Source organism: Leuciscus leuciscus (assembly GCF_965113295.1).
Source record: "Leuciscus leuciscus genome assembly, chromosome: 1".
Lineage (NCBI taxonomy): Eukaryota > Metazoa > Chordata > Actinopteri > Cypriniformes > Leuciscidae > Leuciscus > Leuciscus leuciscus.
The window spans coordinates 48470576-48485889 of record NC_138725.1 but is presented as its reverse complement, the minus strand read 5'-3'; the positions used below and the strand labels follow the sequence as shown (position 1 = coordinate 48485889).

Genomic DNA, 15314 nt, shown 5'->3' with positions numbered 1-15314 from the left:
CCGTAGTTTTTCCTCTTTGTCGCAATCTCTGTTCGCAATTGCAGCTATTCGCGGAATTATCATCTTTATGGATCCGCCATCAAATTGATACGTTTAATTATATCAAGTGCTGTGAGAAAAGGTTATAAATCTCCACCTCCAACATCCTCACACGCAATACAGCCTACTAGCCGGGACACCTTCTTTATGTGTACAGATGTGACGTTATGACACAAAGACATGCTCGAATTTCCTGCGGAAATCCACCAGTACCACTGGAATTAAAAACATAATTACAAGCTTACCATTTTGAATCGCGCTAAGGCAAGCAGAGAGTTTTGAACACTGGCTGGTTATGTACTTGCTCAAAAAATTTTTGGGGATAATTTTTTACCCAAAAAAGCTACGGACTGCAGCTTTAAACAAACAAATTGATATTGAGCGAATAGATCCGACAAAATTGGGCCAATTTGTATATTTTTCTCTGACCCACCAATGAAAATAGTTAGGGGCCATTCACACAGAAGACATTGCTTTTCTCTGTAATCATGTGCGGTGTTTGTTTGACCATTACACACTCCTCTTGTTGAGTACCTCGCAGATGACACAGTGTTAAAACTTTTTTTTTTTTTTTTTGGACCTTGCGTTCTTTTTTTTATTACACTAAAATGCGTTCTGTGTGAATTGAACCTGAACCTGAATTTAATCTATTGGCCTGCTTGAGGCTCAATGTCACATAATGTAGGACAAAGCACATGAGATGATGAAATATAATGTTGCTCAACTACACGAGCACATCATCATGAATGCAGTGTCTTTTATTATTCCCATTTGTGCTAGCTTACTGTAAGTACTCCAGAGTTCATTTCATTACTCATCCTGTGGTTTTCACTGATTTGCCTGCCAGCAAAAGGTTTAAAGTGGGGGATGTAAAAAAATAAATAAAAAAAACCTTCACATCTAAGTTGGACTAGAAGGATAAATTCCAATGTTCTTCAAAAGATTTACTCTTTCATTTGGACCTATACTCATTTATATTCTTGGTATACAATAGTTACATTTAACTCCCTCAAAATTCAGAGTAGTGGTCAACTGGTTTGTTTTTTAAATGTGGGTTCTTGAATTATTGCAATAGTTCCCCCTTAATTTTGAACATGGATTAAATTATTGATATTAAATACTTCTGTTTCACTGCTAGTAATCAAAATATTTCTGTCTCCAAATCTTTATATCATCATAGGACATTTTCTGCTTTCTGACAGATTGTTCCACTAACAAAATATGCCCTTAAGAGTAAATGTCCTCAGTTTATGCTGTGGTGCATTTTATATAGTTTGACAACATAACTGTTAAATGAGCTCTGAATGCTAAAGATGGAGAATTATTCTCTAGCTAATCAGTGGTCTTGAGACTTTATTTCTCTCATTACTCCTAATGTAAGAAAATCTCATCTCCTCAAAGAACACCAAAAGTATCTTTCATTCTCAGGAACTGGTGTGTAGATGATTTACAGGAATTTGGCGACCAAAGGCAAAAGATGATGATGCTCTTGTTCTTTTCAGAGGTTCTCAGAGGGTTTCAGAGGTTCAGACTAAATTTCCCTGAAGCTTTTAAGACAGTACCAGTAACTGACTGTACAACAAAAGCTATTTCATATGAATTTATGTCCAGTATTCTACACATTGTATTGAGCGGTACATTTATATGAGGTGTCGATGATTTGCTTCTTGTTAAATTAGTTCTTGTTTGATTGATTGGTCATTATTTTGAATAAAAAGAATATAACTAAGGTTATTATATTTATTTGCTATATGCTTTTGAGCTGGTATTTTAAAGGTAGAGGCAATTCCGGGGAGGCTAGCAATAGCAAGTTAGCTTTGAAAGAATAAGATCCCACCCTCCCTTTAGAGCACTCATAAATGCACATGGCATAGTCTGCAAAGCGTCACGGGACGAGAGACGGCGTTAAATTACCTCATGACTCAAAGCACATAACATTACAATAATAATGAACATAACAACTTAGAGCTTTTACTTGTAGCCTACCACCTGACTGCTGCAGTTTCATTTCGACGTTGATAGTACGTTGAACAGATCCAGGTTGTCCCGAGAACATCACGGGTTGCCATCTTGTTATGATATGGTGTGAACGCAGCATAAGCTTGTTGTTTTGGTTCAGGAGGAACTGTAAAATATTTTACTGTTTGTTTGTGGCGCTCACTGTGTTTCTACATCTGCATAGTCTCATGAAATGCGCTGATGATGTGTGATGTCTGTGTGAGCAGGGTGAGTGTAGGTATGCAAATACATATGTTAAAAGGCAGGTAGGACATAGTATCATTGCATTTGGACCGAATGCAATGATTGAATGAAATTGTTTTTTTTGTCCAAAGACTTCCACAGAAGATATATGTACATATTTTAATATTTAGACAACATCTATCATCAATTGCTATCAGGATGTGAAGAAAGTTTCAACCAGTATAACTAAAAATGTGTTTATAAAAAAATTACCTACCCTACCTCTAACTAAACTCGTGTTTTATATGACAGGTGAAAAATTATGTTAGTGGCGTGTGTAATTATATATAATTATTATAACAGCAAAATGACTGCAGGCATTTACGTGTTTTTACAGGTAACGGTCCACCACTCGTATAAGAAAATTGTGATAATAATGTATGTATTTAGCTCACTTTAGCAACTTGCAGAAGAAAAAGAACAATACTTTTGTAGTTTTAGACAAATTTCTGTTTATATACGAGTAGCTTTCATTGTTCAGCTAATCTTTTCATTCATATGCGCATACCTGTACTTCGTTTTGCGCCTCTTCTGTTTGTTTTCTTGTGCTCTCACGTGACGTCACAAGAGTGGGAAGACATATTGTGTAACACCATGACCATCAACAAATAGTTCCTAGCATGCCATTGGTGAAAGACATTTTCGCGATGTGGCATCCCACACTCCCCCTCTGACCACGGCTGTCTGTTTGAAACCACCACGCCATGGTCATTGTCCAAATGAAATACACTGGCTGACCTCAAGCCAAACCACATTTCACACCAGCAAAGCCGACAACACTCTTGGCCTCTCAATGGGTAATTGCATGTATCAACAACAGTCTAGTTTGATACAGTGAAACTCTGCGTGTCTTTAGACCTTGGTCTGACATACAGAACTTGAGCATTCTTCCGCTTTTTAGTGTCTGAACTCTGACTGTGCATTGCTGACAAAGTGTGATCCGGTTTTCTGTCAAATAATGCAACCTATGAGATTGTGGTACACCAACACAATATTTGCATTGAGATTGCTCTTCCACTTTTTGAATTAGAAATATAATTAGTTATATTAGGCTATAATTGGCTGCATATTTCTGTATTATTAAAACAACTACAACAACAATCAAATGCAATATAGAGCTATAACAAAACTAAACACTAAACTAAACAAACTCGTTTCTAAGTTTTGCTGCCATCTATTGGCACAATAGCTACATCATAAGAATATAAAGAGCTGCTCAAAAATCCTAATGATTTTCAATCTTACAACTACTTCAGTAAAAGCACTTAGTTGCATGTTTTTCACAAACCTTCATATCTTTCAAACCATTTTATATAATCTATGCCATTTGGATATATTGAGGATACTGTTGATAATAGCTTTTATTTACTGTTGTGTGTTTTTTTACTTTAATTTGACACAACAACTTTTTTTAATGTCAATTGTTGTCCATTCCCAGGCTAGGGGTCAGCTTATAGCCAGCCATGCAGAGGGGTAAGATGAACCATCAGCTCCTTGTTTTCCATATGTAGTAACGTTTAGAATGTTTAAAAATGAAATGGGGATTGAGGATGGCAATAACAATTATTTCAAACAAATAAATGACCACTCTAAATTCATGCAAAACATTTTAAATGCCCATGTTGTCTATTTGTACTCCTTGTCTTGACACAAGTTTAATGCTTCATCAGATACTAACAGCCACACAAATGTATGGCATTACTGTTATATATAACTGCAAATTTGTGGATAAACAATGAATCACATAAATTGGGTTAATATGAACAAACTGTTTCTATTTGCAGACCATAACATCCACAACATTTTCACAAAACATGTTTGGACTATATAGGTGACACATACACACACACAAAGTCCACATTCTTTTTCATCTGTCCAGATATGTATGCTGAAATGGGAACGCAGGCAGGAGAACAAGAATGACAATTCCTCTGGTAAGTGTCAGAAAATCTGTATCAGTGTGCCGTTTTAGGTGACATTGCAAAAAATACAACGGCACTTACAACACAGCCATGCTGGGGATTCATCAATACATTCCCTTCATATTCCTCATAAACCTTTTTGAATTTAATTACAATTCAAATTCTTCTTCATTGTGTCTATCTTCACTTCATGTTTTTTCAGTATGCTTTAATCATTCTCTCCGTTCCTCAATTTTTGTTTCATGTCTTTGTTCAAATCAATATACAACATAAATAGTGTGAATGAACATTGTTAACATCTGTTGAGCTATGAAAGTTTTACGAAGAGCTCCCCAAATATCGAATACCACGGTAAAAAACAAGGCATGTACTCCCTAAAAATAATAATAATAGAAATAGAAATAAAAATCTGCTAATGCTAACCACTCTTTTAGATTATCTTGCATCTCAGCAACATAAAACAGAAGACATAAATTATTATTTTGGTTGTGACCTTGTGCCTTTAATAACAAAAAATTGTGAAACAGTTTAGAAGCAAAGATCAGCATTGTAGAAGTCTGAATGAAGTTACTCATTCAAATGAACACTTTTGACGAGATAACATTTTGATAGGATATTGAACATAACTTTTTATTGGATTTGGATAACCCAGTTTAAACCACTGGGTGGCAGTAATGTCATAAATCTTTTCTATTAACTAATTTTTAGATACGTTTGTGTAAATGGAACAGAGAAACGAACAAACAAGTTATAGGTCTTATTGTCCATAGCCGGTATTCAAATTTGATAGACATGTTTATTTTAATATGCATTCAAATAAAATGTATAAAAATAAAAAAATAAACCGTAATGTGAATCCTGTATGTAAGGCCACTAACAGAATAAAACGGGTTAGCCAGAAACTCGTGAGTAGTGCTGTATGCACTGCAACTGTAAGATCGCTGGCCAGGGGAGGGTACAGATGTGAATCTGTGTTTTGGATCAGTGCCGGGGATCTGGCAGTAATGAAGGCCAGGAGCATCTGGCCGGCTGTGAATGGCTGATTGCTGAAGATGTGAGGTGTGTCCTCTCTCCCGAGACACGTGAGAGTGACGCCGGATTGGGTGATCTGTTTGCGGAGGGCGTGGCCTGTGCCTGATCTGAGCCGGAGGAGGACGAGGACGAGTTGCAGAGCCGAAGAACGAGACAGAGGAGGAGGAGGAGGGTGATCACTCTCGTTCCCACCACACCCTGCCAAGCCGAGTCCCGACAAACACATAATGTTTCACACAAGACTTTAAGTGTGTGTGTTTTACAGTGGATTACCAACTACTCTTACAAAACATTGTAGTGAGCAGCAATATACCTGCAGAAAAAACATTTTAAACTGGTTTGAGAGGGGTTTTGCTAAATTGTTTTTAGGTTGACCAGGCTGGGAGACCATCTTAAACTAATAGGGGTGGTTTAAGTTGTTTTTACAGCAGTGATTTCATCTTAAATTCAGTTGTTTATACTATGAACAAATAAGACCTTGTATTTTATATTGACTTTAATATAGTTCACTGGAACATGATGTAAGACTATGAACAGCTTCTTCTTCTTTTTTTTTTAACTCTTTCATTCCAGCATTTTCCTCTCCAACATCAACCCTTCTGTCTGAAGTGTGAGGGTCATTTTGAATATTTGAGCTCTCTGTCACAAATCCTTTTCCATGTGGAGGCAGCACAAAACATGATATATTATTAATATGGAAGGTTGCAAAAAGGACACTTTTACTAAAATCACAATGATAGACTCCAGATAAAACATGTGGTTTAATTATATATAAAAAAATTCAATCAAAGTAAAAGGTGAAGTATAAAATTATTCACAGGCTCTTAAAGTGGTTCTGTGAAGTACATTATGTCCATTAAGAACACATCTGTAGACATACACACAAAACAATTTCTATAAGTGATGTGAAAACAGATTTAGAGAGAAAACATGCTCTCCTTCACTTAAAATAGTCCATTATTGAAATAATTATAAAACACAAACAGAAATCTCATTCATGTGGCCACATTGATATAGTAATTATATTGCTAAGTAAATTACAATGCAGTTCTGTGTAAAGGGCATAAAATTATAAAATTAAAATTGGTAAAATGAATAGGACAATGCAAGTAGACATTACAATCTATATAAACCTCCCTTTTCTGACATCCCCTTCCCTCACATGTTTTTTATTTTATTGTATTTCCTCAGAGACATTTGTACGTCATTAACTTATATAAATAAACAGATATTCAATAAGCTGCCTGTTGAAATGGACACTTTCATTTGGCTTTGTTTTGTCATGCATTTGACTCATTTATGCTTAATTCTTCAATGATTGTCAGAATAAATTTAAAAAGTCAATCTTTATGACTTGAGTCAAAATAGAAACGAAAAGACACTATGCTCAGAGTCAGCTAAACAGCTCTTGTCACCAAACTAACAACGAAATCTACATTAAAACATGGGTTAAATATTTCATACAGTGCATAAGGTGGACACTCAAATCAGTTTATGTTCTGTGTTGTGATGTTTTGTTCACCTGGTTATGTATGCAGTACATTTGACTGCTTCAAATGAACCTTTTTTCCATTAACATTTCACATTTTATATTTCATTAGATTATGCATTTACATCCTGAAAACCTATATGTGCAGTTTGTAGATGTGATTGTCATAACAATGCCTTGAATTATCTGAAATGCACATCATCTGTAGGTTAATGATAAATATACGTTTCTAACCACCAGTTTATTTCATTGAAGTACAGTAACATTTTCCAGTCAGAAGTCACCCCCAGAACAAATGCTCATCCTGCATGCTGGTTTATTTGAACCTGGAGTCGACCAGGTGCACATTCACTGCAGGGGAGTGTTGGGCCAGGACATTATCCCGGAGTGGGATACCATCCCGAATGAAGAAGAAACGAAGCAGAATAAGGAATAAGAACAAAATCTTCTTGCACCTGGAATCTTCTCTAGGACCTTCTATCTCCATTTTTAGTCTTGAGAACAACTAGGACCACCATGGCAGGGATTAGGCATATGGGGGTCATGACAAGGGCAAGGATGATGCTGGGAGGGGGATCCCTCAGTGCCTCTGTGGGGCAATCTTGAAAATAGGTGGTGTGTATATCCACAAATATGCTTTCAACAAACTTATTCGGCCAGGGAATCAGCAGACATTCAGCAACAATCTCAGTACACACAGTGAAATTGTTGTATGCACTGCCAGAGAAACAGACAAAAAGAAAGCCACCAATAACTATCAAGCACATACATTAATATATGGCATTTGATAATGAATCCTTAGAAAGTACCTTTTTACTCTCTCCAAAGAACACCAGTCAGTACTGTTAATAGAATCCATAGCCACTCTAAAATTATTTGCACACCAGTGCTCCGCCAGCAATTCATAGCATTGTTGAGTTGTCCAGGGACTCACACAAAATGAACAGTATGTGTCACAGTTGCTCTTGCTAGCACAGCCTGTCATGTAAATGAAAAAAAAAAAAATATATATAATAATAATAATGAGTGATATAAGTCACTTATAGTGAATTATCCTGTCATACATGTCGTTTTTGCATAATGTAGCCTATCTTTTAGTGTCACAGTCAAATTGATATAAAAAAAAACAGTAGGCTATTTAACAAGTAATACAGGCTACATACCAAATGTTCCTCCATCTCCACGGCCAGAATCTAAAAAATATAAGTAAATCTTATATCATCATTAAGTTCTTCCTGCATCATATTCATCTTATTAGATAATCGATTTGTCACATCTTCATCCTGCAAGCACATATTTGTCATGCACTGCATAGTGTCTAATTTAGGTTAAATGAAAGCTTAAGTTGTATATCGACGCACACAAAACTTACCACAGAGAAAAGACAGAAAGACGCCAAAGAAGCTGAAGGATACCCTCATATCAGAGCAAACGAGCGCTGGCGAGATGGTCGAAACCCGCCACTGAATGTGCCTGAACTTTTACACCAAAGAGCGCGAGGCATAACAGGAAACGCGACGGGTGGAAGCGTGATGCGCCGTATCCACATGTGGAACCGGGGTTACCAGATGTTCAGATTTAGAAAGCTGCTGACCGAAAACGCTTTAATTTTCCCACGTAATAATGCTCCACCTCTGGCCGCCTCCCCCCCCCTCCCCCTCACCCTCTCTCTCTCTCTCTCTCTCTCTATCTCTCTCAGACTTGAACAGAAAAAGACTAAAACTTTTTAATGCATTTTCAATTACTTTTAAAGGAGGCATAAATAGGCCCTATACAATCCATGAATTAGTCATAACTAAATATTGAAATATTAAACAGACAAAAAACGTGAATGAGATTTCAGTCATAAATTTGTTCATTTGTTGTTGTTTAAAAAAAACAACAACTATTAATTACAAAACTCTTAATGTCTATATTTCCTATGTTTAACTATGTAACTATATACCTGTCAGTTTCCATGTGTCTCACAACAAGCCTTCACAAGTAGGCTGTTAGCCTCTTGGTTCATTTGGAGTTGGACATAATATCTTGCGTTCGACAGTGATTGTAATTCTTATGTGTTTTTGATAAAGAACCGCTTCATATGAGTAATCAGCTCGGGGAATCGGGACCACACGGCTCTACTGTATTTTTCTGATTCACTTAAAGGGCTGCTAGCTCACACAGGACTGAATGTGGTGCTAACTACAAGATTTCTTCCTAGTTAGACTTTTTTTTTTTTTCTCTAATGTTTTCAGTGGTAAATTTTGCTTTTGTTCCCAGAACGTTTGCCTAAAAGGTAGGATAACATTCTCTAACAACATTCTAGTGATAACATTGTTCAAAAAGTCTACAGGAAACCTGGCCCCTTCTTATAAAGTTTTTAGAAGTACGTTTCCCAGCGGGACCTGGACGTGGACAACTCCACAAACAGCATTACAAGCTTCACTTATTACAAACCAGTTTGACTTTATTTCTGTCATACGTGCTCAAAATTTCTAATTGAGAATTAACAGAGGTTTAGATGTTGATGTTTTATTGAAAATAACAGTTTGATGTCACCATTTTGGTGATCAGTGTTGGGCGACTCTTTACCTTTTAACATTAGTTGTTTTCGGGTTGCTGTTACTGTGCTTGTCATGGCCAGAACAATAAGAGAAAATGTGATCAGATGATGTTGGCTACTTATTGGTGATACAGCTATAATCATCAATTCACTGATCTCATCCAGAAGCTAATCTTTGATTATGTAGATGTTATTAATCAATCACGTGAATTTAAAGGAACACACCCCCATTTATTGAAATAGGGTTTTTTCACCATCTCCCCTATTAGATAGGTGGGCAAACACATTTTTGTCTCAGTGCATGCATTGTCTTAGTCTGGCAGCTCCGCCGCTAGCTTAGCTTAGCATAATGAATGGAATCCTTTGTTGCCGGATAGCATGTCCAAAATGCGTTTGCCCACCTATCTAAATGTAGGGGAGACGGTGAATAACCCCTATTTCAATAAACGGTGGCATGTTCCTTTAAATTCACGTGATTGATTTAATAAACCTGTGAAAGTAGTCCAGCATGAGATCCAGCAGTTCTTTAATCATAATCTGAAGCATTAAAAAAAGCCTGGTTGTCATCTGTCATCGTCTTTTCATAGCAGCACGCATACTACGCAAAACAATGCTGACAAGGTGCACAAACTACAAGATATTTGGTCAAGAGGCCAACAGCGCAAAAAACTCTTTCTCACATAAATTCACGAGAGAAATTCATGCGATTATGAGATTTTTTCGTTTCTATCTGCACTGTGATTGGCTGGATTTGTTCCACTTTGTCATTGTATAGAGTGGTGCAGGTATGAAATCACGCTGAAGGCCAAAACACGGAAACGAGTTAGCATTTTAGATCTTCCGGTTCCATCGTCCCGAAGTCAATGGGTTTTTTGGTTAAATGGCTGAAATAAGTTATGTGGTGAACACAAGCTCAAGACACTTTCACGTTTTATTCTATGACATAAAATACATTAGTATTAACCCACTCGTGATTTTTTGTTGCTAAGTGGCTAAATGGGACTACAGAGGCTGTCGAGGAGATTAAATGTCATCACGCCGAAAAGGTAAGCTCAGTCCGCTTTTACAGCATTATCATTGTGCTCTTACACTTGATCTGTTGATTGTGCAATACTACAAGTTGGAACTAATCTAGCCAATCACAGTGCAGATGGTATAAACGGAAAAACTTTGTAATCATATACATGAATTTCTCACGTCTCACGTTGCTTTGGACTGCCTCTTGACCAAGGCTAGCTGCATCTGAAATCGCATACTTCCCTACTATACAGCTGGTGAAAAACAGTATGTCAAAAGACAAAAAGATGCATGTCCAAATTCACAGTAGCCTACTCATAAATGAGTAGGTAGAAGGTACCGGACGCAGCCCTAATGTCTTGTTTGTGCACCTTGCAGCGTTGTGGTATGCATGCGCACTGCTATGGCAAGATTACGACAGATGACAAGAATCCTTGTTGTGTAGCGTGAGCTCCACAGCAATTCAGGTAAGTCCACAGTCCTGTAGTGTGAGCTTGCTCTTAGTTGTGTTGTGGTGAGTAGTAGAGGGAACTTTAAGAAAGAGGAAAAGTTAACTGAGCTTCATGAAAGTCCTTCTTGTTTTAATGGAAATGTTTCTGCATAAGAACTGGTTCTCAGTTCTAGTCTCGACTCATGATAAAGCACTGTTGTGTTTAAAGGATTGCTGTTTCCCCGAGGCGCGGATCTTTTCTGAGCCGAGCACACCCAGGCCAGATGCACATCTGCAAACGGGTCTCCCCCTTTAAAAAAACACTCTGTTTCTCTCAGGTTGATTCCTCGTCGGCTCAGTGGTTTTGATTTATTTGCATTTTTCGCATCTGTCTCCAAACAGGAAACATCAGAGCAGGGCGGCTTGATGGAACGGACACTTTTAAGAATAACTGAGTCATATTAAACAGATCGAGTTCGGGAAACGATATAATCAGAGTTTGCCATCTGTGCTCGAAGGGCCGCACTTTTGGTTTAAGACCAGCTGTGATTGAAACAAACTCTCAGCTCACTCACTTCAAAGTAAGAGAAAGAGGCGAATCCAGGGCCGAAGGAGGGCTGGAACAGTTTATGTAACACTTCTGTGTTTGTGGATCTCATGTTGACCATGTGAGTTTGTCTTCAATCGGTACCAATAGATTAAGTCTACAGGAAACCATTTAGTGTAGCACTGATTTTTTTCAAATAAAGTTTTGATCTTTCAGATTTTTTTACCAACCCAATTACTTTCAGATTTTGGACAATATATCACTAATAAATTTTTTTTGCATTGATTTTTTACTCTTTTCCCTGGGAATTTCCGTCATTTATGAGACAACACTTCCCCGCCATTGACAGAATTTTCCGGCTTTCCGTGTTTTCACTGTTATACGGTAAGGGGGCGCAATGAAACATCTTCTGAAAGAGTACTAAATCTCTTGATCAAAACAGAGGTAAAAAAAAAAAAAAAAAGCAATATCATATGCATATGTAAATATGAGATTTATACATCATCTGAAAGCTGAATACATAATCTTTCCATTGATGTATGGTTTGTTAGGATAGGACAATATTTGGCCGAGATACAACTATTTGAAAATCTGGAATCTGAGGGTGCAGAAAAATCGAACTATTGAGAAAATCGTCTTTAAAGTTGTCCATTTCTATTGGCGATAGTGCTGCATCCATTCACAAAAATAAATGTTTTATATATTTAAGGTGGGAAATTTACAAAATATCTTCATGGAACATGATCTTTACTTAATATCCTAATGATTTTTGGCATAAAAGAAAAATCTATAATTTTGACCCATACAATGTTTTGTTGGCTATTGCCAAAAATATACCTGTGCAACATAAGACTGGTTTTGTGATCCAGGGTCACATATATATATATGAGCTTTACTCAAATGAATATATATATATAAAAAATAAAAGGTATGATATTAACTCTTTAAGAGGTGAAAATAAAGACCAAAAAAGTGAGGAGAAATAAGGACTTTCCTTTGTATGTGTGTTAACAAAATCAAACAACAGAGAAAGACAACATTTATTTATGTGAATATGCTTTATAGGTAGCATGCCGTATGCTGTATGTGTTGTTAAACGTCATATGTGTGCGACACTCACAGAACAATGCATTCTTTGTTTCTGTTTTTGGATCCTTACAACAGGCCAATCTAAATCTCCCCTGAGCCCATGTGTTTATCCAAATATCAAACTGAAGCAGTTGGTTTATTCTTCGTTCCAGAGTCTCTCCCGTGAATATAAATATTAGGGGAAAAAATCTGATTGAAAGTGTCAACAAAATCTCTCACCGCAGTGTAGAATTGCGACACAATATTTTTTACACCATTATTATGCTGTTACTGTACCTTCCTAGCACTGATTGTCTGCTATTCTTTGTTATACGTGCTTATACCGTATACATTGCAGCACATCAGCTGCTCAAAATGGACTCAATTCAATCCATACACTGAAAACAACTTCACAGTATGGTTTATTTGGAAATACAACTCAGAAAAACAAAAAATTTGCCAACATGTCTGTCATATTTATACAGCTGTATCCCTCACCTGCTCTGGTGTAGGCAGTGGTTTGTTCTTCGGTCGGTGGGGTTGATGCAGTCGGCCTCTAGGGCACAGAAGAAAAATACATTTTAATGAGAGACAGAGCATGGGTTTACAAAAATATTTTTTTGATAGCCAATAGAATTCTTAAATAGAACTTTTAAAATGTGCATATTTTTATCAGGAAAAATTTCAACACAACTCACCACAGCGTGTTTCTGTTCGTTTTGTACAAGGGTCTGCAGAGTTGAGACCATTAGACACAGACAGACTATCATGAAAAACAAACTTTGCATTATACACATGAATCACACTTAAATTCAGAAACACACTGGGATTTATCCGTCATTATAAGACAGTGAATTCCAGCAGTCAGGGGAATATTGACAGGCATGGAAAAAGATGCAGGAAGGGAGGAGATGAAGAGAGATGAAGTGCACATCCTCCCTTTGTCTTGTCCAGTTGGATCATGACAGTCATTTCCTCAGAAGTGTTATAATCCCTTATTTATCTATATCTACCAAAACAGAAACTTAAAGCATCATTTTGAAGAGGTGAACAGTATAGTTTATCTACATGATATTCCATTATATTTTCTTTATGGTCACAAGGGCAAAAATGTAAAATATGAATAGGCTACATTTAAAATACAATTCAATATGATATATATATTTCCATTGAACTGTTTCTAATTAAAATTTTAGAACAATATTTCCAATGTGTTCTCTAGTGGAATATATTTCTGGCATCGCCACTGATGTACGTTATATTTTCTTTATGGTCATGAGGGCAAAAAAGTTTAAAATATTGATACATTTAGAATACAGTATAATATATATATTATATATATATTATATATATATATATATATATATATATATATATATATATATATATTCCACTAGAGTTCACATCAGAATTGTTAAAAAAAAATATTGAAGATAGCTACAGAACTTCTTTTTAAGACCATCTTCTCTTGGAGAATGCCTCTGATTTTAAGTTTCAAGCACATAAAACCAAACTTTTATTCTGAAGGTTCAGATCTTACCCCAAAACAGAAGAGTCCCGTGTGGTTTTGAAGTATCTATAGATATGTGCGCCATTATGCTTTAATCCTGGGATAATTCTGTCTGTCTGTCCACCTCAGCTTGCACACATCACATGTATGAACTCTTCAACAGGAAGACTCTATTAAAACAACAGGATGTGCTCATTTCCTTAAAGGGGTGGTGGATTCATAGACATTACAGATAGAGTGGGCTGTCTAATATATCCCAATGTTGTCACCATTTGTCTCTCTGAATTTCTATCTCCACCAAACATTTCTGGCTCTTCCAAACATGTATTGATGTATATACTAAAATATGCATCATAATACATAAAGTCAGTGTGTTTGTCACTGCACACCTTTGTTTAACAGCATTTTTGTTGTTTGTGTACATTAATTTGAGGATGTTGTATGTTTTGACTCTAACACTATACTCTCAATCAATTTGAGAAGGAGAGTGGAAGGACTGAAGCTTAGAAATCAACAAAGCATGAGCCCGATTTTTATACATATACATATATACATATACATATACATATACATATACATATACATATACATATACATACATACATACATATATATATATATATATAACAATTGAGGAATTGCGTCCTGCTCGCCACAATATACAAAGCTCATTCCTCATATTGCTTCTGTATGGACAACTACAGGCAACACATCATTACATTTTTATAATGACATTTCTTTCAAATGTTAAACCACAACTGGCTTCTGTGGTAGGTCTCACAGTGTTTATTATTGTAGAGTTGAGTAAGCAGCCTCAGTCCAAACAGATTGTTTCTTTGAATGTTTCTGGCTGGGATTCGGTTAACCTCATCGGGCTCTACAGGGGGTCTTACCCCAGGTGCTTTGGAGAGTGAACTGTGCTTCAGTGAGGAGGGGAAAGATAAAGACTGATGACAAATCCACCCCCTGAGCATTGGCTCAGAGGAGTGTCTACCCTCGCTATTGACGTACATAGAGCTACACCACTGCCATTGACGCATGTACACTATGACCACCAGTGGCGTGCACTCGGTACAGCTCAGGAGTGATGCAAGACGAGAAAGTATCATTCCCTTAGAGTTTATGCACACACACACACACACACAGCCACAGATGTACAAGTCAACGTCATCTGGCAATCCCCCCTCTCTCACTCAGCTGGACTTGGTCTGGTGCCTTGTGAAGTTCTGACGACCTAAATTACTTCCACATTTGATTCACATTAGTAAGGAGAGGCTTGTTTTTCACCCTTAATTGGTTTGCTCTGTTTGTAAAGCAGATTAAGTTATAGGGACAGAAAACACAGGGTTTATTTACCAGTTCAGGACACTTACATTTCACAAAATTGGAATCTGAAGACATACTTCCTGATGTATACAATAATGAATTTTACACATAAGAATAAAGCTGATTCGAATTCACGCAAATGAAGTTT

At 36.7% G+C, this 15314-nt stretch overlaps 1 protein-coding gene across 1 annotated transcript; it reads right to left on the bottom strand.

Annotated features, from left to right (window-relative positions):
• Positions 1–5976: 5976 nt before the first annotated feature.
• On the bottom strand, positions 5977–14024 carry ramp2 (receptor (G protein-coupled) activity modifying protein 2). The gene is made up of 6 exons (XM_082162722.1): positions 13871–14024; positions 13029–13093; positions 12829–12886; positions 7887–7916; positions 7533–7701; positions 5977–7440 (listed from the first exon to the last, which is right to left on the bottom strand). Exons 1-6 carry the CDS (start codon positions 13923–13925, stop codon positions 7191–7193), a joined length of 627 nt encoding a protein of 208 aa, XP_082018848.1. The 5' UTR covers positions 13926–14024; the 3' UTR covers positions 5977–7190.
• Between the last annotated feature and the right edge of the window lie 1290 nt (positions 14025–15314).